At 39.9% G+C, this 27,520-nt stretch overlaps 1 protein-coding gene across 1 annotated transcript; it reads left to right on the top strand.

The window, feature by feature from the left end:
- Window positions 1-3,940: 3,940 nt before the first annotated feature.
- On the top strand, window positions 3,941-20,513 carry LOC119786654 (inactive N-acetylated-alpha-linked acidic dipeptidase-like protein 2). The gene is made up of 2 exons (XM_038290151.1): window positions 3,941-4,135; window positions 19,972-20,513. Exons 1-2 carry the CDS (start codon window positions 4,017-4,019, stop codon window positions 20,216-20,218), a joined length of 366 nt encoding a protein of 121 aa, XP_038146079.1. The 5' UTR covers window positions 3,941-4,016; the 3' UTR covers window positions 20,219-20,513.
- Window positions 20,514-27,520: the final 7,007 nt, after the last annotated feature.

Genomic DNA, 27,520 nt, shown 5'->3' on the forward strand with positions numbered 1-27,520 from the left:
ATTTCTTAAATTAAGTGTATTCACCCTTAAAGCTACAGTGTGTAACTTTTAGCGACATCTAGAGGTCAGACTGCGGACTGCAGCAACATGAACATCTCCCCCCCACCGCTTCTCCCCCCCAACAGTACGGCGAGCGTTACGGGACAAAATGTCTTCCACGACGTCCGCATCACCTACCTTCTCAAGTGATGAGGTTTGTTTACATAGATAATTTTACATATAGTATTTCATTAGTCTGTGTAGGGTATAGATTTCATGTAGACTTAAGATAATAAATATATCCGTTATTTTTTCTACATCGTTGTGACATTTTGGCGATCTCGCAATCACTAGTTTGTTGGCTCTGCGCTGCCGTAGCGCAAAGATGTCTGCCTCCATGGCTGCGAGACCCGCTCCTATGTAATTATAAATAACGAATTCTAAGGCAACGCAAATATTAAGGTTAAGAGGCTGAGCTCGTAGATGATGATAAATAACATAGTTATGTATAATATATTGCATTTCTGACTGTATATCCCTGTAATTATTACACACTGTAGCTTTAATTTGAGTAGGTAAATGAGATAGTTTGCCAATGGAATGAGTAATTTTACTCTTGAAATAAGATAATTAGATAATATGCAGTTGAAATAAGTCAATGCAATTGTGTTTTCTTAATTTAAGTGTAAATTGTCTTGTTCCAATTTGCAAAATGTCTCTTTTACCTCCTCAATTCAAGAACAAATGCACTTGTTTTAAGAAAAAATGACTTATCTAGATTTAGATTTTTTGCAGTGTGAGCTCTAAAGCCAGACTGAAACTCTTCAAAAAGTTAATTATGGTGGAAGTGATTACAAACTTGTTTGGCTACTACTTTCTCAAGGATTTTAGATAAGAAAAGAAGATTGGATATAGGTCTATAATTTGCCAGTGTGGGGTTAAGAGTCTGGAACCCAGAGTGGCAGTCTGTGGGAGTGGGGCTCGAACTCAGAACCGAGTGCCCGTGTATGTATTTCTTATTTTTTTAATCACTTTTGATATTTTTTTTTCTCCATAACATTTTTTAATTATTGATGATAATGATATTATCATTATCAATTACCAATTATTAATGATAAGGAAGCTTTTTCAATTGAAACACTTCCTGCATGGGAAGCAAAACATCTTCAAACCTCAAAACTGACAAATTGTATTTAAATTCAGAGGATTATAGACTCGGATTAGCTGTTGTTGCTGAGCTGCATTGGTTTTTCCTACAAAAAGGTGAACACATAAACTCATCAGTGGCTTTCTCTTCTGAACGCACGGGCAGACTCTTTTCAAGTTACCGTTTGTTAGTGCATTTCAATCATTTGACTTCTTCGTCTGCAGGTTGCTGGTTGCAGAGGTTGCACTTCACATGGAGATTTGCAGAGAGGAACCAGGGGATGAAAATAACTCTGCAGGAGTCGTGTTCCTAAATCTGTTCTCACGTAGAGATGCAGATGTGAGGGAAAAAAAGCCTCTGAACAGTTAGGAGGAAAAATTTCAAATAACTTCTATCCTGATGGGTTATTTTTCTACACAAAAAGAAAAACAAAAAAAAGTTCTATTGCTGCATTGTTTCCTTTATGTACGGCGGCTTTTGTTCCAGATTACATGCTGAAAACATCCCTATAGAGTCGGATGTCAAACAGTGTAAAATAAAACAAAGTATCATTGCTTTCCTCTTAACAGAATCTGTTTTTAGTTCAGTGGTTTTTTTCTTTTATCACATTATATTATTTCCCTGTACTGAACGCAGCAAAGATGCTGCTGCTGCTCTAATATACACAACAGAAATGTTTCTCATCTGGAGAGGAAATGTTGTCAAAACAGGATAACTGATGAATAAAGCAACTGATACGAGATCAAAAGGCAAAGAAAGGGAAAGTCGATGATGACTTGTTATTCTCAAAGAGGACAATGGATGTGGAGGAACTGAAGGCAGGAAAAATGGGTTTTACTGAACTATAAGGACATACCTTGAGGTTTAGAGGGTACATACTGTACAATACGCTGGCAAAATTATGAACGAAAAGAAGTCTGAAGAATAGTAAATTTAAATAAAAAATATGTGCATAGAAATTTGGTGTGTATACAAAGATCCAGAATGTTCTCTAAGATGAGCTGATGGTCAGCAGGACGGTGTGTCTGTCTACTTGGGGGAGTGTTGGTCTAGTGGTTAGATAAGTCTGTGCTCTGAGAAGGTTGCAAGTTCCCGGTTCGATCCCCACAGACCCCCACTCTGGGTCCCTGAGCAAGACCCTTAACACCACCCTGCTCCACGGGCGCCGCACAATGGCAGCCCACTGCTCCCCCAGCGGATGGGTTAAATGCAGAGAGGAAATTTCTCCAATTTGAGTCAATAAAGTTCTTTAAAAAAACAAATACTTGTATTTCATTACATATAGACTAGTAGCCTGTTTGAACGCTATATTCCGTGAAATAGTCAAAGGCTGTTCTTGGCCGCTGCCTTGAGGAATTCTAGGAACTTTCCCATTTTTATTGTTGGACTTCAGTTTAGAGATTTGGTGAAATTTAAATGTAATGTTTGGGTTCCTAAGTACTGGTAAGGGTCTCATTGGGTTAGGCATAAATGCAGTAAATGAATGATAGTCAATGTAAAGTCTAGTTACAGTAGCAGCCATGCAAAATTTCCCTACTTTCCTTGATGGGTCCCTGGCTGGTTCCCTTTGATTCCTTTTTTAACATCAATCTTTGTACTAAAATATTCTTTCTCAGAAGCGCCATCTCCTGGTCAGACCCTGTAATTCAGTGAAGAGTAAAACAAAACAATATGAAGACCCAGGACAAGGAGGGGGTCACTCCAGTGGCTGGAAGTTGGAGGGAATTGTGCCGCCATTCGGCTGGTGTTTGACTGGGAACGGCCATTTTGAATGGCTGCTACTGTATGAGTACAAAAAATGTATGGGGGGTGAAATGATATTGTTTAGTCACAGGGGGGCAGGATGTTTTTTTTTATTGCATGGGCTAATCCAGAAACATCCCACTGAGAAAATATTGGTTGATAAAACAACATAGGTCCAAACTTTGTCTACATGAAAAGCTGTTATTTTCAGATTGTTAAAAATACATTGAAAACTGATTTTTTTTTCCAGCATCTTTTCAACATATATCATTTGACTAATGTGGACAAAATCAGACCAACCAAATACAAATCAATTTTTAACATCCATTTCTGGACTAAATCCAGACTATCAATGACCATCTAATCCTAACTCTAACCCATCAGATTTAATCTGGTGTTTGAGGGGATTATTTGTTAGAAAAGTCTTCCCTGGTTTTTAAATGTTAATCACTAAGCCTTGTTTTGTTTTTTTTTTGTTTTTTTTAAGTTATTTAAAAATAAAGCTGCCATACTTTTAGCTTTAGCCGTATTGAGTTAAAATCAGAGTTTTCCTCTGCATCCTGCAGCCCCAGAGACTTTGGCTCATCTTCAACCATTAACTGTTGCACTGTTTTGTTTTTGTTGTTTTTTATTCATTTACCTTCTGTCCTCATGAAAACTCCTCAGCCCAACCCTGCCCACCTTAAAATGTTTGATCTAGAAGTGCCATTGACACTGAAACAAATAAAAATCGACAAATTCTCTGCATATATTTTTATCTGACCCCATTGTTGTCATTTTTTTAGCTTCATTCCTTCTGATTCTAGCTTGTTTTCATGATGCTGTTTGTTTTCGATGTTCTCTAACAAACCTGTAAACCAAAAACCTAGATCCAATCAAACAGATCATCCATGCAGTGTCGTAATACTAGTTGTACTTGTCAGCATGGAGTCACTGTTTATAAAAACATGCAAACGGCTCTGATTCAGATTTTTCATTTTTCTAAGTGTTTCCTTTCGTCTTTTTATTTCCTAAAGCTCAGATATTTAAGCTTTTAGTTTGTTTTTCTTGTTGTTTTTGTTGCTTAGATAAGAACGCAAGATGGCCACCCCTGCTGTCATCAGCCTCCTCTCTCAGAGACCATGCAGCATTCTTCCAGTCGGAAGCAATGCGCCCAGCCAATGACCCCAAAGAGCGGGACCCCTCCCACGTACGGATGCTGAATGATGTGCTGCGCGATCTGGAAAAGAGCTTCATCGTCCCACAGACGCCGCCTGGAGTGTACAGGTAAAGGAGGCGGGCAGTAGGTTGATTTATCTACTGTAGAGCAGTTTGCTCCCAGCCCTGCAGCACATTGGCTGCTTCTACATTTGCAGAGATCAATGAGACATTGAGCAGCAACATTATTAGTATGAAAACATTGATGGGATTGGATGAGATCTGAAATCTCCGGTTCTTCTGCTAAATGTAAGATGTTGTGCTTTAGTTAAAAATTCATTTACGCTCAGAGGATTCCTACAGGGATGGAAGGACTGGCCATAAATGTCTTTAAATTAAGCAAACTTGCAAGCAACTGCTTCTCCACAAGTTTTTTTCTGCCACTTCGGTTCATTACCTTTGGCTTTCAGCTGCAGAAGAGTCACTTAGCAGCACAGCAGTTGGAGTTGAAACACATTTCAATGTAATTTTTTTCTTTCTTCCTGCCTGACCTAAAGGACAAACAGGACAGCAAACAGAACTAAACCAAAGTTAAACGAGGAACAATCTGTTATGTTAAAAAGAATAAACTAAATAAATTTTGAATCTGGTGTAGTGATAGTGATCAGTAACCAAAATCAAATCTATATATAGTTTCTAACTGATCGTGGGACGTCTGATACAAACATGACTGCATGGTTTTATTTTCCTCTCCAAAGTTAATCATTTTATAGGACATTTTAATAATCAGTGATTATATGTTGGTTTGTCAACAGAAATAATATTCAACAGACTTTGAGATAATTCCAATCAGAATTTTACGAGATGTTTTGTTTACTGGAGAGTTAATTGCCTAAGCTTTAAATCGTCTTGCATTCAACAGTTTATTGTTTGACACAATGAGAATAAAGCACTGATTCTGGGGGTTATCAGGTCCAGGACTGGTCACGACTGGTTTCTCTGCAGAGGGGGACTGAATGGTTAGCAGATGTCCAGGTATCTTTGCTGGTAGAATGAGTGTAGGTCTGTACCTGTTCTGAGGTTTGAGCAGAGCGGCAGAGGGGGGGAACCAGGAGGGTCCAGAGGCTGTCGGCAGGCAGAGGGCAAGGCAGAGGCAGAGCTTGGTTATGATCTTGCAGATTAGGATCTGTGTTTCTCTTTCAGTTTCTTCTGAGAGCGGGCAGGCAGGTATCTGATAGGTTTGACTTCCAGAGTTCTTCAGAGATCAGACAGGCTGGTTTCAGACTGAGAAACTCTTCCAGAGTTTCAGGGTTCAGACATGTTCTTCCATAACTGGCAAACACTCTGGCGCTGGAGTGTTGCTCTGCCTCTCCTTAAATGCTGGTCTCCTGATGAGCAAACGAGCCGCAGGTGTGAAGTCAGCTCCAGCTCCAGGAGACCTAGAACGCCCTCTGTAGGAGAAAGGTGGACAGACCTCCAGATCCCAACAATTTCTTATTACTGATGATCGGGTTAGAATTAAAACTTAACATTTACAGAAACAGATCAATCAGATCATCCAGTCCGATTAAAGCTTTAATGGTTTCTGTCTGAAGGAAACCAGCTGATTGCATCCAGTCATCGACTTTGCGGGATTCGTTCCAGCAGGATGAGCCGGTGGAGACAGTGGACATTGAGTCATTGCCCGCAGCAATCCCTCACATTAAATCATGCGGCGACAGTGGAGAGGAAATAAAGTAAAACAAAAAAACAGATGCGTCTGCTAGGTTGGCATAGCCAAACTTCCCACACCCCTCCGTGGGGCGTTTGATTTCATACGCACTGATAATGAGAATATGTTGTATCTCTCTTGGATAACACCTTGAAAATATTCTCCTTCTCCATCTTTTGTAGGGTTGTAAGCTCTTGGTTTGTACCAGAATATTAGATAAAAGCTGCACGGAGTATTAAAGCTGCAGACGTTGTACAGCTGCAGAATGTTCACGCCTTAAACGCCACTTAGTTTGTTGTTATAATATATATAAATATATATTTATAACCTTTTTTGAAAGGTCCTACAGGCTGCATCACCTCTAAACAAGAGGCAAAAAAACATGGAAACCAAGAAGCTCTCCAAATGAGAGCCAGACATCATATTCAAACTAAAAGCACAACAAACCTGCCGATAGAGAACCGCCCAGCAGAACTGAAAGACCCAGAAAGGTGGACATTAACCTGCTGTGCTGCACAGTGACCAACAGTAATGCTGAGATAGTGAAGAGACTGCAGTGTCTGTCTGCATGACCACAGTGAGCTTAACACAATATAGAACTAAGCTTTATAGAAAAGACACCTTAGAAAATCTAACGATTTATGCTCAGAAATAGGATGTTCTGTGATGAATTTCCCAAAAAGCCTGTGAGCGACTCCCTAGATGTCCGAATAAGGATGCCACTAAACCTACTAAGAAGAAAGCCCAGCAATCCCATCAAACCAGCATCACCGGAAAAGCGAAAGTAATCTGAGGCCTAGCAAGAGATTGATGAGCTTTAAGATGCTGTGGCTGTATTTTTTGGCTGGCTTTGTCTAAACAATATAATAAATCTTCAAAGTTGTAGAAATGTTCTGTTTTAATTCCAGGTTTTAAGGCAACAAACCTTAAAAAATGCCAATGGGAATGAAATGCTCTTCCAGGCAGCTGAATATGTATTTATACATGAAGATTTGCATTTTAAAAAAAACATGGCTTCCTGTGTTCAGTAAGCTGCACCAATAATTAGCGTCTCTCAGACAGTAACGTGCTGCTATCCTGGATTTAGAAGCAGGTGAAGGATGTCAGAGTTCAAAGTTCCTGCTCTCTCCTATTATTATTTGGCTGATGTTTCTGGGAAGGAACTTTCTAATTGAAAGCCAAAAATAAATTAAGCAATAAATCATAATTCAGGCACGTTCAAGCCGACGCTTCACATGCAGAGTTTAAAAAAAAGTGTAACTCAGGTAAATAATATCTGTCTGTATTGTGAAGGTAGATGATCAACTTCTCCGCCTCAGCTGCTGCACTGAGAATTCAGGGTTCAGGGACACGAAAGAAAATAGACTCAGGGTGGAGATAAGTGTCGTGGGGAAAAAAAAGTATTCAACTATTAGGGTTGTCAAAAGTATCGATACTCAAAAAAGTATCGATACTGAGACGTTGTATCCGGATACAATACTTGTTTTTAAAGGTATCGATACAGTGCTACCACCAGTGGCACCTAAGCAGTCATTCATCTAAAGTGCAGATTAGAGGACAATGCCCTTTCAGAACACTGTGATTGAATAATTCTACGCACTTTTCAGTTTCAGTTTTTTGTAAGAGGTTCCATTGTTATGTGTGCAAAGCATAGCCAAGGAAGGAACACTTAATTTTAGTTTTGTAAGTTTTTATCAAGCTTGCTTAATATTGTGCACAGCAAACAACCTCAAAATATTGTTCTTATTGTTTATTGTATTTTATTTATTAATGAAAATATTTCTGTTGAAATTTAGAGTCTTTGTTTTTATTCTTGTGGTATCGAAAATGGTATTGAGTATTGAATATTTTCCTTAGTATCGGTATCGAAAAGTTGAAAAGTTTAGTATCGTGACAACCCTATCAACTATAAATTCCAGTTAATAAACCAAGATTGATGGATTTCACTCAGTCGGCCATTTATTTTTACCTTTGCAAAGAGAGAACAGTTCATCATACGGCCCTTATCGCCCTGTACTCAGTCCTGTTCTGATCTGGGCAGCGTTCCTTCCTGCTTACTGAGAATAATGAAAATAAGTCAAAACAAATTATACTTTGGAAAGAATCTGAACCTTGAGAAAGAATCTGATTTGAGCTGAATCCAGTTAACGTCCTGGGAGAAGAAGTGAAGGTGGTAGAAGAGTACAAATACCTCGGTGTTCACCTGGACAACAATGTAGAATGGAGACCCAACTATACGTCTGTAAGAAGGGACAGATCAGACTGGACTTCTAGAGGAAGCTTAGGTTAGTCAAAGATCTCTTCTGCCATCATCTGCTGGAGTAAAAGCATCAGAGCAAATGACTTAAAGAAGCTTCACAAGCTAATAAAGAAAGACAGCTCTGTTCTAGGAACTCCTCTAGAACCTCTGGAGATTATTTAAAAAAGAAAAATTCTTCATAAAGAACATTATGGACAACAGTGAGCGTCTTCTTCAGACGATTGTTAAACAACAACAAAATGTCTTCAGTAAAGACTTCCAGAGGCAGGACAGACTCTCTGATGCCTTCAACATCTGGAACGGCTTGTTGGCAAACTGCTGATTTTCTGCCACGATGGTAATTTCCCTTTGAGATTGATAAAGTATTTTGGATTTAAATCAAATTTGAATAGTTTAAATAGTTGGCAGTGTTTTGAGGGTCCAGGATAATTGGGAGGCAGAGTGATCTAAATATATGTGAATTTTCTAAATTATGACCAGGATTCATTTCTACCCAATTTAAAAGCAAGTAAATCCAATTTATCTGCTGTTAAATTTAATTTGATTCAACCCGACTGTTTTCCCTAAACATGCATCAAAGCGGTTTAAGAGGATAACTGCATAACGTGTTTGGGGTTCTATATGATGTTCGAGGTATAAGGTGAAAAGTCACAATAGAGAAAGGTTATAATTTATAGTAAGAATGGCTTAATCATGTCATTGTGTGTATGTTCTATTTAAAGGTTTCCAATAAATCAATAAGCTGCTTTTAAAGAACAGAGGAAATTCTGACTGCGCTCCATGCGGCACATTAAATGCTGTAAACAGATATAAAGTCTTACTTCATACATCTCAATCTTAGCGCTCTCTTTTGAGAGACTCATTTATTAAATGCCAAAATAAAAGAGTGTGAAATGGTCACATGGTGTGTCATATATCCCCTGGAGTTATTTAAATTCATGACTTCATTTCAAAAGGTCTTCCAGTCGCCTGCCATCAAAGAGATAATTAAAGGGGCCCTTATTAAATGTCAGCTGTTTAGCATGCAAAACTCTTTATTGTCAGAATATGGTGATGGTGACTCCAGCAGTATTGTGAACGCTGATTGGTGGAATGTCACGGATGCTAAATGAACGTAGGTTGTTTAGAACCATCTTTCAGGTCTCACCTGTTTGAACGCAATCAGCTGTCTGCTGCCTAGCAACACTTGTTTTGATAGCATATGTAATTTGCATAGCAGCATTTTAAGCGACTGGATGTCAGTCTGTGATAAAGACTAAAAATGGGTAAAAATCTGAGAGGAAGAAAAGCGCTTAAGTCCAGAGGGTCCTAGGAGCAAATTAAATGACATCTGTGAATTTAAGCAAGTCCAGCTCCAAAAACTATAAATTGAAATACAATTGTTTGTATTTGTGTGACAGAAAGGCATTAAGGAATATTTTTCAGGTGGAAGCACAATTTTAAATGTCACCATGTCTGATTTATAGCTGATTAAACAAAGAAAGAATGAAATATATTTAGCCAAATAAACACTGCAAAACACAATGAAAGCCCATTTGAAACTCTGGATGATCCTCAGACTTCATAGATCCACATCCTGACCATGAGTCAAACAAGTTTGGACTGAATAAGTTGAAGCATGTTTTCCACAAACATTTAGTGAGCAGAGTGCTAGGCAGAAATGGGATTTTGGTACAGCGGTGCCAAAAGTATAGCCTGGGTGCCATTCCGAACTTAGTCCCGCCCACAACGTTTGAGGTCGGGAAGTTCGGTCTGGCATTGCTCAACAGTAGCCATGTATGCTCGCACAATATCTGGCAGGCCAATCAAATTGTCAGGGCGGGCTTTATACGATGATGGACAGATGACCAACAGTAACGTAATCAACCACGTGACCAATGCGCGCTTGGGTGACAACAACAATGGCTGCCGCCGGAGAGTTGAGGTGTGTAGATTCTGCTATTAGGTCTGTTCTAGAAGATATTGACAGCAAATTAATTTTAAAAGAGGAACAGAGAAACGCGATCAAGGCTCATCTTCTTACTCTAGGTGTGAAACTGCACGCTTTGATTTTTGTTGACAACAACTATGCGTGGCTTAACATACGTCACGCACTCCGTTGCTCTTATTGGTTGTAGGTCTATCCAATTGAGTGCAGAGGCATTTTTTTTCCTGGTTCGTTGGAAACACGCCCCATAATCACAGCTCTATGGAGCAGCATCAGACTCATTCTGACTAGAATTGAGTAGGACTACGTCAGGCTACCAAAAGTAGCCAAATTATGTCAGATGCATTTTGACACACATAAAGGGAATCTGGCCAGACATATGTGCTGATTTAAATTTTAGGGGACCGTCTGTATAAAGCAGAGCCTTTGATACTAAGATTTAGTCGTCGTTCAATTAAAATTTTCCAATACTTTCACCAAACTGAATAGAAAATAGAAATAACAGATGAAGCTTATGTAACGCCTGCCGGTTACATCACCTGAAATGGTAACACAATTACCTCTGACCCCAACTTGGAAAGTTTCCAATGAGGGGGCGGGGCTAAAAATGAATACCTGCTGTTGTACTACTCCAGCAGTCACACATGTCAGGTGGGATTTTAAATCTCTTTGATTACTCAGCCATAAAACAAAAAGTATTTGTGAAAAACCTATTAAAATAGACTTTATTTCAACACTAAGAAAGACCTGTTTATATTATGCTTGCTTTTCTTTTAATTAATTAACCAAAATTTCACATAAAGCTCCTGACTGTGACCACATAAACAATACACACAATTTGTCATAAAATTCAATGTGTTCAAATGTGTTAGATAAAGAGAACAGGTGGTTTCAAAGGGGTGTGAAGGAAGCCATTTATGTTAAAAGAGAAAAACCAACCTTAAACGGGGGGGTGGACTCTGAAAACCCTACAATACAGCGATAGACTTGATTCCTTCCTAACACCATCCTAACCCCCTTCACTATGCAGGGGAAAAAATATCTGGCCAGGTCATCCAGGCCAACAGTGACCCTTAATGACTGCATTTTCAGAGGAACGGACCAGTATCTGGTATTTCAGGCCAATAACAACCTCAACGAGTTCCACTATGAAGGGGTGGAGCTGGTTTTCCAGTTTTAATCTGCATGTTTTCTAAGCTATTGTCATGTTTGGCTTCAGGTTCCTAACCCACATGCAGAAAACTCAGAGGCAGGAGAAAAGTTAAAAGATTTATTGAGATGTAAAAACACAATGAATAAACAGATCCGGGGTTTATCAGATCCAGGACAGGTCACGAGTGGGTTCACTGCAGAGGGGGACAGAGGAGTTAGTGGAGGTCCAGGTAACTTACAGGATGAGAGTGTGCAGGACTGTACCTGTTCTGGAGTTTGAGCTGAGCGGCAGAGGGGGGGGGGGGACCTTGAGGGTCCAGAGGCTGTCGGCAGGCTGAGGGCTAGGCGGAGGCAGAGCTTGGTTTGAGTGTTGGCGGATTACTGATTGAGTTTCCCTTCCAGTTTCTTCAGAGAGCGGGCAGGCAGGTCTTTGACAGGAATATTTCTTCAGGGTTCTTCAGAGAAAGGCAGGTTACCGACAGAGAAACTCTTCAGGGTTTCTAGTTTCAGGCAGGTTCAATCTAGGAAGCAGAGAGGAGAAAACAGATCAGGTTCAGGTTCTGGTTTTCAGGGAGTCAAAGATTCAGACAGGCAGGTTGGCTCAGGCTTGCCAACCGTAACTGGCAAACACTCTGGCACTGGAGAGACGTCCTCTGCCTCCTTAAATACAGATCTCCTGATGAGCAGACGAGCGACAGGTGGTGCAATCAGCTCCGGCTCCAGGAGATCTAGTACGCCCTCTGGTGGAGAAAGTGGACAGACCTCCAGATCCCAACAGCCATTATAAGGCTTTTGTTGTGTTACTGTATAAAGTCTGGAACTCAACGCTAATCCAGACATTTTGAATTGAGAAAACTTCTTGGAAAGCGAAGTCCAGTGGATTGTTTTTAACTTTTTGGAATGAGCATGACCTGGATGACTGAGAATGGGTTAAAAACGTATAAAATGATTAAAAACATGACAGAAGTGTCCAGGGTTTTATATAGAGTTGATAAAAATAAAGGATAAAACAATAAAACATCTGTCAACATTAAAACCCATCAGTCTTACATCAGAATCAGAAATACTTTAATAATCCCAGAGGGAAACTACTTTTGTTACACGCTCCAGTTACAGTTTTTATATATATATATATATATATATATATATATATATATATATATATATATATATATATATATATGCGCACATCCAACTACACAAGATAATAAAGATAAAAATAAAAAAGATAAAAACATATACACATATAGTTCTTACATCACTGTTAGCTTTAGGATTGTTCGTTGATTCAGCTAAAGAAAGAAAAGAAATGGGAACAAATAGTTAATAAAGAACTTTAAGATCCTACTGAGAATGAGTTCTTTGCTCAGCTATCTGTTATGTTTAAAGACAACACCGTTTCATCCCTGGGGTTTAGGAGACGTTTAATGCCTGCCTGATTTATAAGTCTCGCTTTTTCTGTGGTTTAAGGAAGAAAAAGAGAATTCCTTAGAGCGGTCGGGCACCAGACTTAAAATAAGTAAAGGACAACCAAGGTTTAGAGAAAACTTTGAAAGGCACAGAACTATTGATCAAACCCACTTTAGAACATGAAATCCTGTTACTCAGGGGATGAGACAAAGCAGTGAAGGATGACTCAAGACTTTTGCACTTTTCTCAGGCTTACAGAGATGCAATTTTCATGGCTGCTTGCAAACCTGGAGCTTAGTTCAACCCAGCTGCTTCTCCCTGACATATCCAGTTAAAGAGCACGTTAACATGGCTCATCTTCCCCTTTAGTTGTTATATTATTAATATCTAAGCCCTAATATTCAAGATATGCTCTAAACCTTTATCTAAATGTTGACTGAAGTAAGAAAAAATACAGATGACTCCTGGTTGCTGTTTGTTTCCACCACATCAGAGTGATTGTTTTTTATTTCAACAGATAATCTCAAAGTCCCCGTAAAATCTTTAAAATCTTTTTAGACCGACATACAATCTGCACATCAGTTACCACTCAGAGACAAACAGAAAACTGCCTTTTTCTTTTTGCTTCACTCATAGAAAGCCAGTTATTCCAGTATAAATATGTGGATGAGAATCTGAAAAGTGTGTCCAGTTTATTAGAATGAGCCACCTGTGGAGCTATTTAACTGTTTCCTTTTCTAATAAAGAAAGTATTAATAGAGCAGATTTTCTATGTCTGCTTCTGTCTCCTTGAACCCCAGTGGGCCTCAGCAGATGGCCGCTCACACTGAGCCTGGTTCTGCTGGAGGTTTCTTCCTGTTCAAAGGGAGTTTTTCCTCTCCACTGTCACTACAGGCATGCTTAGTGTGAGGGATTGCTGAAGAGTCAATGAGTCGATGCAATCAGCTGGTTTTCCTTAGATAGAAAACTTTGAATAAGTCAGTGAGCTGCTAATCCAAAATGGCCACTAGTCTTCTGGTAACTTGCTACCTGCTTATGCAGCTAGAAAGAGCTTGTTCAGCAACACAGACATGCTGTGTAAGAAAGTTAGCCAGGTTTCAGGTTGACAAAACTCTAATGACCATGTTCTATAGATCTTTTATAGAGTCCATACTTACCTTCTCTGCCATCTGCTGGTACGCTCTTCTTAATGTAAAGAACAAAAATGCCATATCTAAGACAGCAGAAACACCCACCTACCCAACTGACAGACGGAATCTTACTATACATCAGCCATTCTCATCCTCCCCTCTCTCATGACAAGGCGCGCACGAGTCCTATCGTGAAAAAAGGTTCATTGTGCGACCTGAGTAACGCGCAGTAACGGGGTGTCTGCAATGGTAACTGCGTTATAGTTACAGTCGAAATAATTAGTTAGATTACTCGTTACTAAACCAAGGTAACGGCGTTACTTTCAATGCCGTTATTCCCATCACTGCTGCTGATCCACATACAGGAAGTGGACCAACTCTTGTGATCTGCCATTCTGGGATTGTTGGTTACATCACCAGAGGATGCCACTACTGCTGTTGGTGAGACGGGGTCATCTGAATGACGTCACACAGCGCAGCCACCGCCTGAGCACTAGGTAGCAGACGAGTTGCATATCGGAGGCCTTTTAAGATGAACTTTGGATGCTGATTGGCTTTCATGGAGGCATGTTTCAAAGCTGATTGGCTGTTTTGAAGGCGAGTAATCAGTTTATTCATTTGAACTTCTGCTTAGGCTCCATTTTTATAACTTCTGGCAGAGAAAAGGAAATGAGGAATAGTTTATTCAGAGATTTATTCCCTTCTTCCCTCTTTCTTTTTTTTTTTCTTTTTCCCTCTTGGCAGCAGCTCCTCGGGGTGGAGCAACAGTAATTCATTTGCTCTGCTCCAGATTAGCTGATTAATTTACTCGGGTCAAACTACACAGTTAGAAAATAAACACTGTAAATGAAATGAAATTGCATTTAGAGTCCAGCCGACCTTGACAGTTGGTGGGGACTTTCTTATCTGATGCTGTATTTGTGTTCTTGTTATTTTTGTGAGGGTAAAACCTTGTTGTGTTTGATTTTAGCATTCACACTGTGTCTTCATCTCCCCCCTGCAGCTCTCCAAGCTATCTGCTTTTCTGCTAGATGCTTAGAGAAGAAATTGTGTCTGCTGTTCAGTGTTATTCACAGTTTATGGCAGTAATAGACATGTTAATTGTCCCCCTACTTCCATTAGCATCTAAACTAAAATTAGCTGCTTCATCATGCTTGGAGGCCATTAAGGCTTAATCACGTTCATTTATAAAGGAATTTACCATTCGTTCACAGAGTTAGAACAATTGGTCTTGGAGTGCTGAACAGCGATTAAACTGTTTACTTAGAAAACCTGAGCCGCATTTTAACCAACATAGAGGCGTTTTTACCAGAAATATAGTAAGAATCCATTCATTGTGAATTTGTCATCTCTGAGCTTCTGTGAGGGAGTTAAGTTGATGGTTTTATGCACACAGGGACGTAAAAACTGACATGGTTTTACAAGATCCTCATGATCCCATTTACAAACAGTGTTGGCCATGTTACTTTGAAAAAGTAATTAGTTATAGTTACTAGTTACTTCTCCCAAAAAGTAACTGAGTTACTAACTGAGTTACTCCACAATAAAAGTAACTAGTTACTAGTAAAAGTAACTATTGCGTTACTTTTGCGTTTCTCGCCCCCGTAACCCTCCCCACCCAGCCCCCACCTTCTCGCTGTGTGTTTCCAAAGCCAGCTGAATAGAGCGAACGACAAAGACAAGAACCTGCAGAGAGTTTAGCATTTATTGCAACTCAACGTAAATGACATCAGGGGGGAACGCCATGTGAAGGTTTTTAACAGGGCATTCAGATCTGGTGAAATTATTAACTGGGGATGTCTAATTCTGAAATCCTGTGTGTTTGGGTTGTTATAGATACTGCAACATCTATCCATCTTTCTATCTAGATCTATACTCTGTGTGTGACATAAAATATGGATCTCCATCCCTGCCACAAAGGCCATCAAATAATGTTTCAAATAAAAAATACAGTAGGTTGAAAAGGCAGAGCATCCATCCATCCATCCATCCATCCATCCATCCATCCATCCATCCATCCATCCATCCAAGCACTATTGGGTGCTTGGATGGATGTGCTCCTCTGCACATCACCATCCACGTACGTCTTCTCCGTCCTTCACCATCAAAATGCGGAGCAGAGCTATTCTTTTTGCTTCGTCCTGGCCAGGTCGATTCACAATCGCACCAAACAGGAAAAAGAACGGCGAGAAGATCCGGTTTGTCAGATTAAAATATTTTAACGATGGATTGGTAACTACAAAGTAGAGCATAATTCTTTTATATTCCCACAGGCCACTCCTGTGTTGTGTAGTATACACTAGCGTCTTCGGCTCTCCAGAATCACTGCTGAGCATTTTTCCTTTGGATAAACTTTACATGCACAAGTTCACTCTCAGAAATAACTACAGGTGTTTGGTTCCAGATGCTCAGAGATTGACTTCCACACAGAGAGCCCATATTCTGATCTTCAGCTACTACAGTATACATGTCAGTTTAAATTATACTACTTATACTTCAGCAATAGTATCAAGGTGTTTCTTTAGTGTATATCTCGTACCATGCCCGGTGGTTGTTCTGTTCTTTTTCCATCTCTTTGCAGGTGATGAAGCAGACTGAAGATGCTTTATCATTATCTCCCTTTTATCTCCTCTTTCTTTCATCTTTTCACCTTTTTTTCTGTTTTTCCTTTCCTGTTATACTTACATTGCAGTGACCATATAATCTGTAAAACTTCCTGCATGAATTATAATAAAGCTATTTATATGCATAAATGAAGCGGAACACTATGACGATAGCCGTACTGCTCCACTTGTGAAAGAAAAATCTGTTGGGCTCTTTTTAGCCTCAAAGACAATTATTCTTATTGCCACATCGCCAGACAGGACACTGTAAAAAATAAATAAATAAAAATAATAGTCTTATTGCATCACAGCTGTTTTAGACCCACCATCCAATTTACTTGTAAAAATACAGTCAGAGATGGTCAACTTTTTCTGGAGCAGTCGACATTGGGTGCCACAGTCTGTCCTGTTTTTACCAAGAGAGGAGGGGGGGCAGGGCCTTGTCCACCTGGCCGGTACAACGGCTACCTTTCGTTTACCGTTCCTTCAGAAGTTCCTGACAGGAGACCATGTGTGGAGGGACGTGGCCAGCTGCATTCTTAGACGTGTAAACTTTCTGGGGCTGGATGCTGCTCTGTTTTTAACAGACTTTAGCCTCTTAAAGATAAAAGGGTTGCCTCAATTTTATCTCCATTTCTTGGCGCTGAGTCTGATGGGTGGTTTTTGGTCATACAGTGGGAGCAGGTAGATCACATCAGTGCGTTCCGTCGCACAGCGTGAGAACAAACATCATGAGCTGTGAACTTTTAAACCCTGCGGTTTTGTCGTACAGTGTGAGCTGTAGCGGCGTGCAACGACTGAAAATATCGCACAGTGTATTCCCGGCTTTATGAGAATGAGAAAACCCAAGGTACATAAATGTTTGAGAGTTCATCTGGTCTGGAGTAATAATTTCCTTTAAGCTCTTACCTTTTCTAATTCATGTCAAAACCATTTCCTCTGATTGGTCGGTATATATTTTCTGACACATCAGACAGCGACCAGCGGAAAACTACTTTTCATATGCGTGACCTTAGCTGTTTTTGCTGCCTCCCCCAGCAAGTCACTGGTTGTAAGAATCCTCTCTCCATATGGTACGGATACATGAGTGAGTCTTTGGGGTAGAAGAGTAGTCATTTGTAGGTCAAAATGGCACAAACTGCAGAGTGTTTCTCTCTATGGGACTGAAGAACATTGATTTCTCCTAAAGTGGCTGAACGGACAGTCCTAGAGAGTAAATGGAGTGATTCTTCATCTGTTAAGACACAGGTCATGTTCTATAGGGTGTGAGAGAACACTGACCTTCAGCTAACAATCCACACTCACAGACAGAGGACTGTGAAAATCCTGTTTCTACCCCAGGAGGCTGCTAAGTATTCCCCTGAGGCCTAACCTTGAAAGATAAAGAATATGTTGATAATATATCATTATGCTGACAGAAGTGTAATCAACCCTAATTACCATGCGTACAGAGGATTTTCTTCAAAAGGTCTGGTTGAATAATCTACCTGGTTTTTTCTGAAGCTGCTGTTTAAACATGCATCTCACAGGGGAGACTGAGCTGGGGCCGCGGCCTCACAGCTGGAAATATGAGGGTAGGGGATTCGAACTTCAGCGCAGAGGAGGCTAAAATAAACACAGCTCTTTGCCTCAGAAGGGCTAACCATGGCAGTGGGGGGTTCTTCAATCTGCAGCCGCACACGCTGCATATAAAGCTACTTAAAGCTTAGAAGAGAAGGGCTTCTAAGGTGATCTGGGTGTAAAGTACAGAGGTACGTCTGAATGGGTCACATTTATGATACAGACAAGTTTTATTTTTAATTGATTAAGAACCTGCATAGCTGCAGCAAACAATGCTTCTCATAATAATGACTCAGGAGGGGTGATTATGGATGTATGACACAAACCGTACAAAAAAGTTTCCCTTCTTTGAACTGAAAAATAATTTTCATTTATGTAAAATTGGAAAAACTATGTGTGACATTTGAGCACATTGAGCAGTAATCCCTCCCGCTAAGAATGCTTGTAGTGACAGTGACAGAGAGATAGCAGACATACAAAAAGAAACATAGATCCAAAAGGCAACTATCAACCAGCTCCACAGGCGGCCCCGTCCAGGAAACACACAGCCAGGCAGACGAGCTCCGAGCCAGCTCCCATGTCAGAGGATGAAGAGAGCACATCCAGTTAGTCACAGTCAGAGAAACAGGACTACACTGGAAAACAGGCCAAGCTCCAACATCTAGAAACAAAGGTGTTGATGGCAGCAGCACAGCTGATATTTCTCTCCAGGATGGAGTCACAGCCAAACAGGAACAGACCAGATGAAGCTACTATGAGAAAAAGCAGAGAGAGCAGAACGTTAGAGATTGAACTAACAGATTCTGCAGAGTGGGAGAATAGAGATAGAATGAAGCAGAATGATGAAAAAGTCGGTATTTATTTAATCATCATCTAAGTTGAACTAAAATAACATCTCTGTTGATTAATGTCTCCCATCCCGTATCAATAACAGCTTTATTAGGAGTTTATGACGTATGCATATGTAGAATACCTATAATCTGTCATCTTGGTCATACACCACTGGTTAGCTTCTGTGTTTTCTATGGTAGAATGACCCAGTTCAAAATTAAATGGCATCCCTGGGACTGAAAACAGACCAAAAAGGAAACAACCGAGCTGCACTGACAAACACACAAGGAAAAAAGAGAAGCAGGTGATTCTTCAAGAACAAAAAACTCTGACTGAATCCTGTCAGCAGCTGTCTGTCAATGTTTAGCTTTAAGAGAGCTGTTTCTGCACAACCTGTGAGCATAAATGAAGACATCTGCTTCTGATTGGTGTGTTTCCAAACATCCAACCTCAGCCCATCCTTAATGGAGACCACCTGCTGCTCTGGGTTCAAACCAAGTCTGCAGACCTCAGGAGTCAGTCAGGGTGGAACAGCGGAGAGCATCCAGGACTGACAGCTGCATGGAGAGCACACATCGGACCTATGGGGGCTTCAAAGATGTACTTTTAACACTTTATAGGTCACTGTGAAATACTTTAAAATAAATCAACATTTCCTGCTAATAGTGTTATTGGAATCCAAGACAAGACCTTATTACCTTTGAACATTAAAAAAATATGGATATATCGATGTAATAACTAGAAACGCCAACTAGCCAGAATATATTAAGAAAAATAACAAAAGTGCTTCTATAAGAATGTTATGAAAAACACTCTGAGAGTGAAAAAAACAATTTTTTTTTGGTCCAACATAAACTTAGAGGCATTAATGCTGATACTGGCACTTACATTATTTAGTTTATAAACCTAAATATCATCTTATTTTCATCTTAATTTCCAGTAGGTAATATATCATTCAAGGGCTCGTCTAATTGGTCAAATGTCAAAATAAGATGTACAGCCATGTAGGAGGATCTTCGTTGAATGGCTGGATATAGATCTTGTGCTTCTAGACCTCACTGAGGACTGACGCCTGCACGGAGAGCCCACATAAACCTTATGGGGGCTTTAAAGAAGTACCTGGGACAAGTTCTGCAGAGTGGGAGAATAGAGATAGAATGAAGCAGAATGATGAAAAAGGGGTCCCTATGTCCTCCAGCAGTCTAAGCCTATAGCAGCAGAACTATAGACACAAGTTACTTAATTTATAATATGACAACAACAAAACAGCTGGATTTTTTCTCATTCTCCAACTTCTTTGCTCTGACGGAAATGAACTATGACAGATTGTCTGAGTCGTTCTTGTTCAATGATCTAATCAATTCTCTTTATGTCTCCACAGGAATTTACTTTACAGCCTCCCAGGAAAGACGGCTCAGTTCTCCATTCTGAAGTTCTCACAGGAAGTGGCCCTGCATTGCAGCGTGGCCAGCAAGGCAGCGAGGCACTACTCTCTCAACAAGGAAGCACTTTGCCACAGTGCCAGGAACCAATCCCTGTCCCTGATCCTCAGGGCCCTGCACTCATCCGACAGGCTCATCACCTTTGGGCTAGACTTGTTTGAAAATTACCCAAGTGGCACAAAATGATTCCAATGCAGGGACACGAAGACATAAACCTTTACCAAAATCATTCTGCTGTTCAGGAAAAAATTAATGATTCTTGTTAATTTTTAAAAATCAAATCTTGCAAAAAAAAAAATTTTTTTAAAGCATGAATGTAGCAAAGCCAACTTTTCGCACACATGCTGTAAGATATGCAAATGATAGGGAAATGTGGGTCTGCTTTAATTGCACTTATCTGTCTTCCAATAGGTTTTAAGCTAAACTTAAACATTCATTTTCTCATTTTACTTTCCATGAATTTAGTCCCAATGCCCTCTACCGCTCTGCCTTTTTCTTTCTATCAAGTTCTGCCGGTTAAAACTCTGAAGCAGTAATTCATGTGCAGCTTGAATTAGATTTAGGTTTTTAACAAAAAAATGTGAGTACAAGTATCTGTTTTCAAATATGTAGTTTTGGTAAATATACCTAATACTTCATCTCTTTTTGGCGCTATTAGGATCCACTAACGCCATCATAAAGCTTTTGCTATTGTGCACCTAAAAAGGAAATAATCCAGGAATTCATTTGGTTACTGAGATGCTGTTTTTGAATGGCTGCTACTGTAGTATTCGGTAGTATGAGGGATTGCTGAAGAGTCAATGAGTCGATGCAATCAGCTGGTTCTCCTTAGAAAACTTTGAACCAGTTTGACTGGATGATCTGGTGAACTGGAAAGTGCCTTGAGGTGACGTGTTGTGAATAAGCGCTATAGAAATAAACTGAAATGAATTATTCACCCAGATCCTGGTTTAAGAAAGTTTAAAGTCTAAGCTCAGTCAGACTGGAAAAAATGTGAACATACTTTTAAAAGTTTTGCCCAGACTCTGGTCTCAGATGAAGCACCTGGCCCAATAGGAAATATACCTGATTGCAACCTTAGCTTATTTAAATCAGTCAGTTATACATTCATTACAGTTAATCTGCTGATTATTTCTCATATAGATTTAGACCAAGCCTAACATTTTTAAGCTTAAACTTCAAATCGATAGTTCTTAAGGTGAAATAACAAGTGTGCAAACACATAGCAAATTATCATTTTCATAAACTCCATTTATTTCATTGTATTAGCTGTGGTGTTGCAGTGATATGATCAATTTATTCAAAGCAAACATTTATATTTGGTTTGGAAAACTGTAGAGAACAGTTCTAGATAGTTACATATTCATCATGTACCAACAAATGATAAACATGTGTTTTTACTCTGAAATGTTAAACAACCAAGCTGTTCAGTGTGCGCACTGAGAGCAGCAAACCATCAGAGACGGGAGATAATTGCTGCCATGGGAACAATGTCAGTTGTGCTGCAAGAATTGTAATTTCTTAACAAAACTGCTGTAGTTATTAAGAAGGAGGATAAAGTATTATTATCATAAAAAGAAACACCAGTTTAAAGATCATGGACTTCTACTTCTTTTACACAGCTATAAATATTGTGTTAGCTAGATTAGATTTTTTGGTGCTAGAGTCAATAAGAGGCTAAAAGAGGTCCATGTTTAGAGTTCTAATTAATGTCCCAAAGCCTCTAAAGTCGTAGGGAAATCATATTTAAATGTAAAATCATTCTGGCTTAAACATGTATATAAATGTACTCTTTATCAGACCATATTGTCCCAGAATTTAGAAAATTTATATTTCCTGTCTTAAAATCTGTGGGGGTTTTTTTTTGCTATCTTATACTGGTCAGTTAGTTATACATCAGCCTGAACAATTAAATACGCATATACGCAACGGTTGAAATCAGAATCCTTTCCTTTCCCATTGAGTTGCGTCCCAGTGTTCACGGGGATGGACGTCTGTGTCTTCGGCAGGCGTAGAGCTAACAGAACTGGCAGCGTTGCGAGGCAAGGGCTCAAACATGTACGGCTGGAAGCCTTCTACACCAAACCAAGCTTCTGCCGCCCTGGCGTCCTCTTCCACAACATCTTCGTCCCCGCTTTCCTCCTCTAAATAAAAAATGGATGACGGAGGAGACTCATCCACGACCTCCGACACTAAACTCTCCTCCTCTTGCATGTTTCCGCTGTCCATAGCGTTCCTTGACAGCGTCGTTTCTAAGTCACCAATTTAGTGCTACTTGGTCCCAATGGAATTTCCCATTGGGAACCTGCTAGCACTAAGTTGCTAACTGGTTAGCAAGATGCTTCCCACAAACCGGCTACAATCAAACTTGCCTGCAAACCTTCTGCCATAACAATCCCGCCCTCTTGATAAACGACCAATCACATTCACTTTATTCACTCGTGTAAAGTCGTGCACCACTCGGGAGAATTCAGAAATGCAACGTTTGGAACAGCCGCTTCCCTACGACTTTAAGTGTACGGATGACAGTGGAAATTCTCAGTCATCCTGGTCATAGCAGCCATAAAAAAAGGGTTAAATCAGAAGCTGCCGAACTTTCATTAAGGAAAAAACATTGTAATTCCATCCAAGTACAGATTGCTCTAGTGGCAACTGACAAAGATTCCTAGGTTTTTAAAGGTTATCAAAAAAAACTGGGTGAAATTCCAGTTGCCTCAGATTTAAGCCTGTTTTGTGGTCATAAGATTAATATGTTGATCCTAGTCCCACTTTGAACTTCTACCAATGTTTCTCTATAATTTGTATGCTGGGTTCTTTGGTCTTTACAATGCTGTTTGTTCTCTAAATTAAACTCTTAGGCTTTAACTGCAGTTTGCTTTTGCATCAAATCTGCAAGGAATCCAGATCTATAAAATCAGTCTGTACATGACATAGGCCACGGTTTGGTTACTGAGGCTGTGCAGATCAAAGATAGCTTTCCACAAGAAGGAAGTTAGGCTGGACACCACCAAGGTCCCTGCATAAGCTGCTGAATTTCACACATCAAAACGGGAACATTGGACTCAAGACGGTTCAATTCAGTTCATTTTATTTTCAACAGCACCAATTCACAACATATGTCATCTCAATGCACATTACAGAGGCAATTCAATCAGTTCATCCAGTCAGATCAGTAAAAAAGCTTCAATCCTAAGGAAAAGCAGTTTATTGCATCAAGTGTTTGACTTTACAGGGTTTGCTCCTGAGCAACAGTATGAGCAGTATGAGCATGAGCAACAGTAGATGTTTGTTTGTATTTTGATTGGCCTTCTGCCGAGGCTCACTAGGGCTTCAAGGAGAGAGAAGCAGACATATAAGAGGACTAGAGAAGCACTGATCTATGAATGCTTTCTATGTTAGAAAAGGTCATGGTAAACCAGCTCCACAGGTGGCTACGCTAAGCCAAGAAACTGGTAACCAGATGAGCTATGAGCCAATTGTCATGTCAAAAGGATAAAGGAGAGCACATAGAGTCAGAGAAAGTAAAGCTGAGCCCATAGCTGTGTCTAGGATGGTGTCACTGCCAAACAGAACCAGAATAGATGAAGCTTCTATTATATGTAATATATATATTATAATTTAAGGGTTGAACTAACAACAACTGCAGAATAGGATATAGAAATGGAGATAAGCCAAACGAGGAAAATTGTTCTCTATGTCCTCCATCAGTCTAAGCTTATAGCTGTTAGGTTTCTGTTTCTGTTTTTCTTTTGCTCCTTGATTTCTAGTGTTTAGTTTTCTTTTCACCATGTTTCTTTATCCTAGTTATTTGATTATTATTTTGTTGTTTTCTTATTAGTTCCTGTCTTCCTGGTTCTCCATTTGTTGTCCTCTGCTGCCCTCTTGTGTCCTCTTTCTCTTGCTCTGTTTTCTGTTCAGCCCTCTCCTGTTTTCAATTTCCTCATTAGCCCTCTCTTTGTCTCTGTCCCCTTTAAAAGCCTCCCTCTTCAGTTCCTGTTTGCTGGATCCTCGTCTAACATCTGCCTGTCTTCCTCGTCTCTCCCTGGCTCCTAGAGTTTTGGTTTACCCCTGATGTTTCCTTGATTCTGGTTCGTTTTGTTTGTGATTTTTGGATTTTTTTGGTTTTTTGTTTCCTGCCTCAGCTCCTGTTAACTTTATTAAACCCTCTTAAATTCACCTCAGCCAACTTGTTTCTGCATTTGGGTCCTCGACCAACACCACACCCTGACAATAGCAGCATAACTAAAAAGATAGCTCTAGATAACCTCAGGAACTCCATCTCTAGGGTTTATCTAAAATGAAAACTTTATCAAAATGTCTCAATGAATTTCAGAATAAATGAAACCCCCCAACCTAGAATCATTTGACTAGTGAAAACAAGAAAGCAATAAATACTAAGGAATCGTACAGCTTCATATTTTTTCACAGAATACATCAAATCTGATTCATTTAAAGAGTGATGTGCTTTGGGGGTTGGGATGTTCATCAGTGTGTTCAGCCTCTATGGTCCGACTGACAATCACAAGTTACTCCAGAGGGCAAATGAATGCATTAGAATAAAAAATAAGAACTTTTTTCTCTGATAAAGAATCTGAAGATGGCGTCAGATTTGTTGTAGTTAGGTTTGATCTTTGCTAGAGCTTTGTTTCAAGCTATTTAGTAAAATAGTTTTATGCTCTAAAAAACAATGTATATTTTAAAATATTTGTAGCGGTCACACTTTCTAGGCATGGTGATAGATTAGTGTCATATTTTATAACACTTTTCTAGACACGTATTTGTTGATTATGTGTAAATATATTTCAGGAAACCACTTAGAAAAACAGGCAAAAAACCGCTCTCTAAGCACAGTTTCCATGCTTGCTTTATTCACTAGGTTTTCTAGCCGCTGTTAGTATTTCTAAAGCCATGGTGATGTATTAAAAAATGTCAACTTTTAGTCTTTGAATAGTTTGTCTTTCTAAAATAGATGTGCATCGTTTTTCCTGGGGTTTGATAGGGAGCATTTTGTACGTTAAATCGATTATTTGTACCAAGCTTTTAAATGCACAGATTTACGATACTGATATAAGAAAATAGTCTGGGATAAAATATTTGTTCGTGTGCCTTTAATGAGCACCTTGTTTTAGTTTGTTTTGTTAAAGTTTTCAAAGAAAAAAAAATGTAATACTACTAAACGGATTTTGATTATTACGCTGTTTGGCACTGTGGTTTTTACATAAACATGTACACTCGCCGGCCACTTTATTAGGTACACCTGTCCAACTGCTCGTTAACGCTCAATTTCTAAGCAGCCAATCACATGCCAGCAACTCAGTGCATTTAGGCATGTAGACATGGTCAAGACAATCTCCTGCAGTTCAAAGCGAGCATCAGTATGGGGAAGAAAGGTGATTTGAGTGACTTTGAACGTGGCATGATTGTTGATGCCAGAAGGGCTGGTCTGAGTATTTCAGAAACTGCTGATCTACTGGGATTTTCACGCACAACCATCTCTAGGGTTTACAGAGAATGGTCCGAAAAAGAAAAAACATCCAGTGAGCGGCAGTTCTGTGGGCGGAAATGCCTTGTTGATGCCAGAGGTCAGAGGAGAATGGCCAGACTGGTTGGAGCTGATAGAAGGGCAACAGTGACTCAAATAACCACCCGTTACAACAAAGGTGGGCAGAAGAGCATCTCTGAACGCACAGTACGTGGAACTTTGAGGCAGATGGGCTACAGCAGCAGAAGACCACACCGGGTGCCACTCCTTTCAGCTAAGAACAGGAAACTGAGGCTACAATTTGCACAACCTCATGGAAATTGGACAATAGAAGATTGGAAAAACGTTGCCTGGTCTGATGAGTCTCGATTTCTGCTGCGACATTCGGATGGTAGGGTCAGAATTTGGCGTCTACAACATGAAAGCATGGATCCATCCTGCCTTGTATCAACGGTTCATGCTGGTGGTGGTGGTGTCATGGTGTGGGGAATATTTTCTTGGCACTCTTTGGGCCCCTTGGTACCAATTGAGCATCGTTGCAACGCCACAGCCTACCTGAGTATTGTTGCTGACCATGTCCATCCCTTTATGACCACAATGTACCCAACTTCTGATGGCTACTTTCAGCAGGATAATGCGCCATGTCATAAAGCTGGAATCATCTCAGACTGGTTTCTTGAACATGACAATGAGTTCACTGTACTCAAATGGCCTCCACAGTCACCAGATCTCAATCCAATAGAGCATCTTTGGGATGTGGTGGAACGGGAGATTCGCATCATGGATGTGCAGCCGACAAATCTGCGGCAACTGTGTGATGCCATCATGTCAATATGGACCAAACTCCCTGAGGAATGCTTCCAGCACCTTGTTGAATCTATGCCACCAAGAATTGAGGCAGTTCTGAAGGCAAAAGGGGGTCCAACCCGTTACTAGCATGGGGTACCTAATAAAGTGACCGGTGAGTGTATTTGACCCCTGTTTGGGTGCATTTAGTTTTATCCAACCCTGGGTTTGAAAAGTGAATATTTTCTTTCTTGTAAAACTGATTTGAAAAAAATACACATTCGAGGGATTTTTAGAGTGCGACTTTTATTACAGATTGTTTTGCTTCATTATTATTGCAAAAGGGACAAACAAGCAATGGAAAGGTAAGGTTAGCAACTGCAAATTCTAATCTAAGCCAAACTTGACCTTTAAAAAGGTGAGCAAGGACTGGTTGGCTGTAATTTTGAAAACAGATAAAATGGGGGGGGGAGTATTACTATTTATTTATCAGGCCATTTCCAAGGCTGGAAGTATTGTTGCAGAAAATGTTTGCCTATCGGCCTGAAAGCACAGGCCTCAGCCTCTAATGTGTTCTAGACATGTCGTTTTTTGCTTGCTTGTCTTTTTATTATCACTTTTGTCTTTTTTAGCTTTGTGGTATTGAGTTGTTTTTCTTCGTTAGTTTGTATGAATGAAATCAAAGTGAAGGTTGTCTTAGTAAATGGCACCAAATATCTCTGATGGACCGGTCCGTGATCTGAAGCAGCTTATTAAACATCAATTATCCTGCTATTTTATGCCTTCCAAAGACTGTTTAGATCAGCTGTTAAAGAACCGCTTGGTCTCGACTTTTCTGCAGAAATTATCATAATCCTCCTTACATCAACGTTTAGAGAATGCAGGCATGTTGTTTACAGGGCAGACGCAACGCGGTCAAGCCAGGAGGCTCCTGGAGGGGGCGGGCAATCACTGTTTGATGTTTTCCCAAAACGAGGGGCCGCTGCTCAGAGAGCAGAATATTAACGATTATTCTGACGTACATGAAATGCATGAATTTGATCAGCCATCGTGACATCAGAGGTCATTTAAATCTTAGGAAAATAGACAAACTAGGCTTTTTTACGTTTAAGTGAATCATTATAGCATTTTGTACATTTTCTCAGGTCTTTTTAGTCTGATTTTAAACTGTTTAATAATGAAAATAAAAAATGCAATAAAAAAATCAATGCAAATACTGT

Source organism: Cyprinodon tularosa, unplaced genomic scaffold (genome assembly GCF_016077235.1).
Source record: "Cyprinodon tularosa strain WSP-4 unplaced genomic scaffold, ASM1607723v1 ctg1072, whole genome shotgun sequence".
Taxonomy (NCBI): domain Eukaryota; kingdom Metazoa; phylum Chordata; class Actinopteri; order Cyprinodontiformes; family Cyprinodontidae; genus Cyprinodon; species Cyprinodon tularosa.

What these genes read in the sequence shown, in the direction of transcription:
- LOC119786654 (XM_038290151.1), top strand. Translation starts at nt 4,017, where the DNA reads ATGCGCCCAGCCAATGACCCCAAAGAGCGGGACCCCTCCCACGTACGG. An exon ending in ACGCCGCCTGGAGTGTACAG is followed by an intron (nt 4,136 to 19,971) that starts GTAAAGGAGGCG and finishes ATGTCTCCACAG; the next exon opens with GAATTTACTTTACAGCCTCC.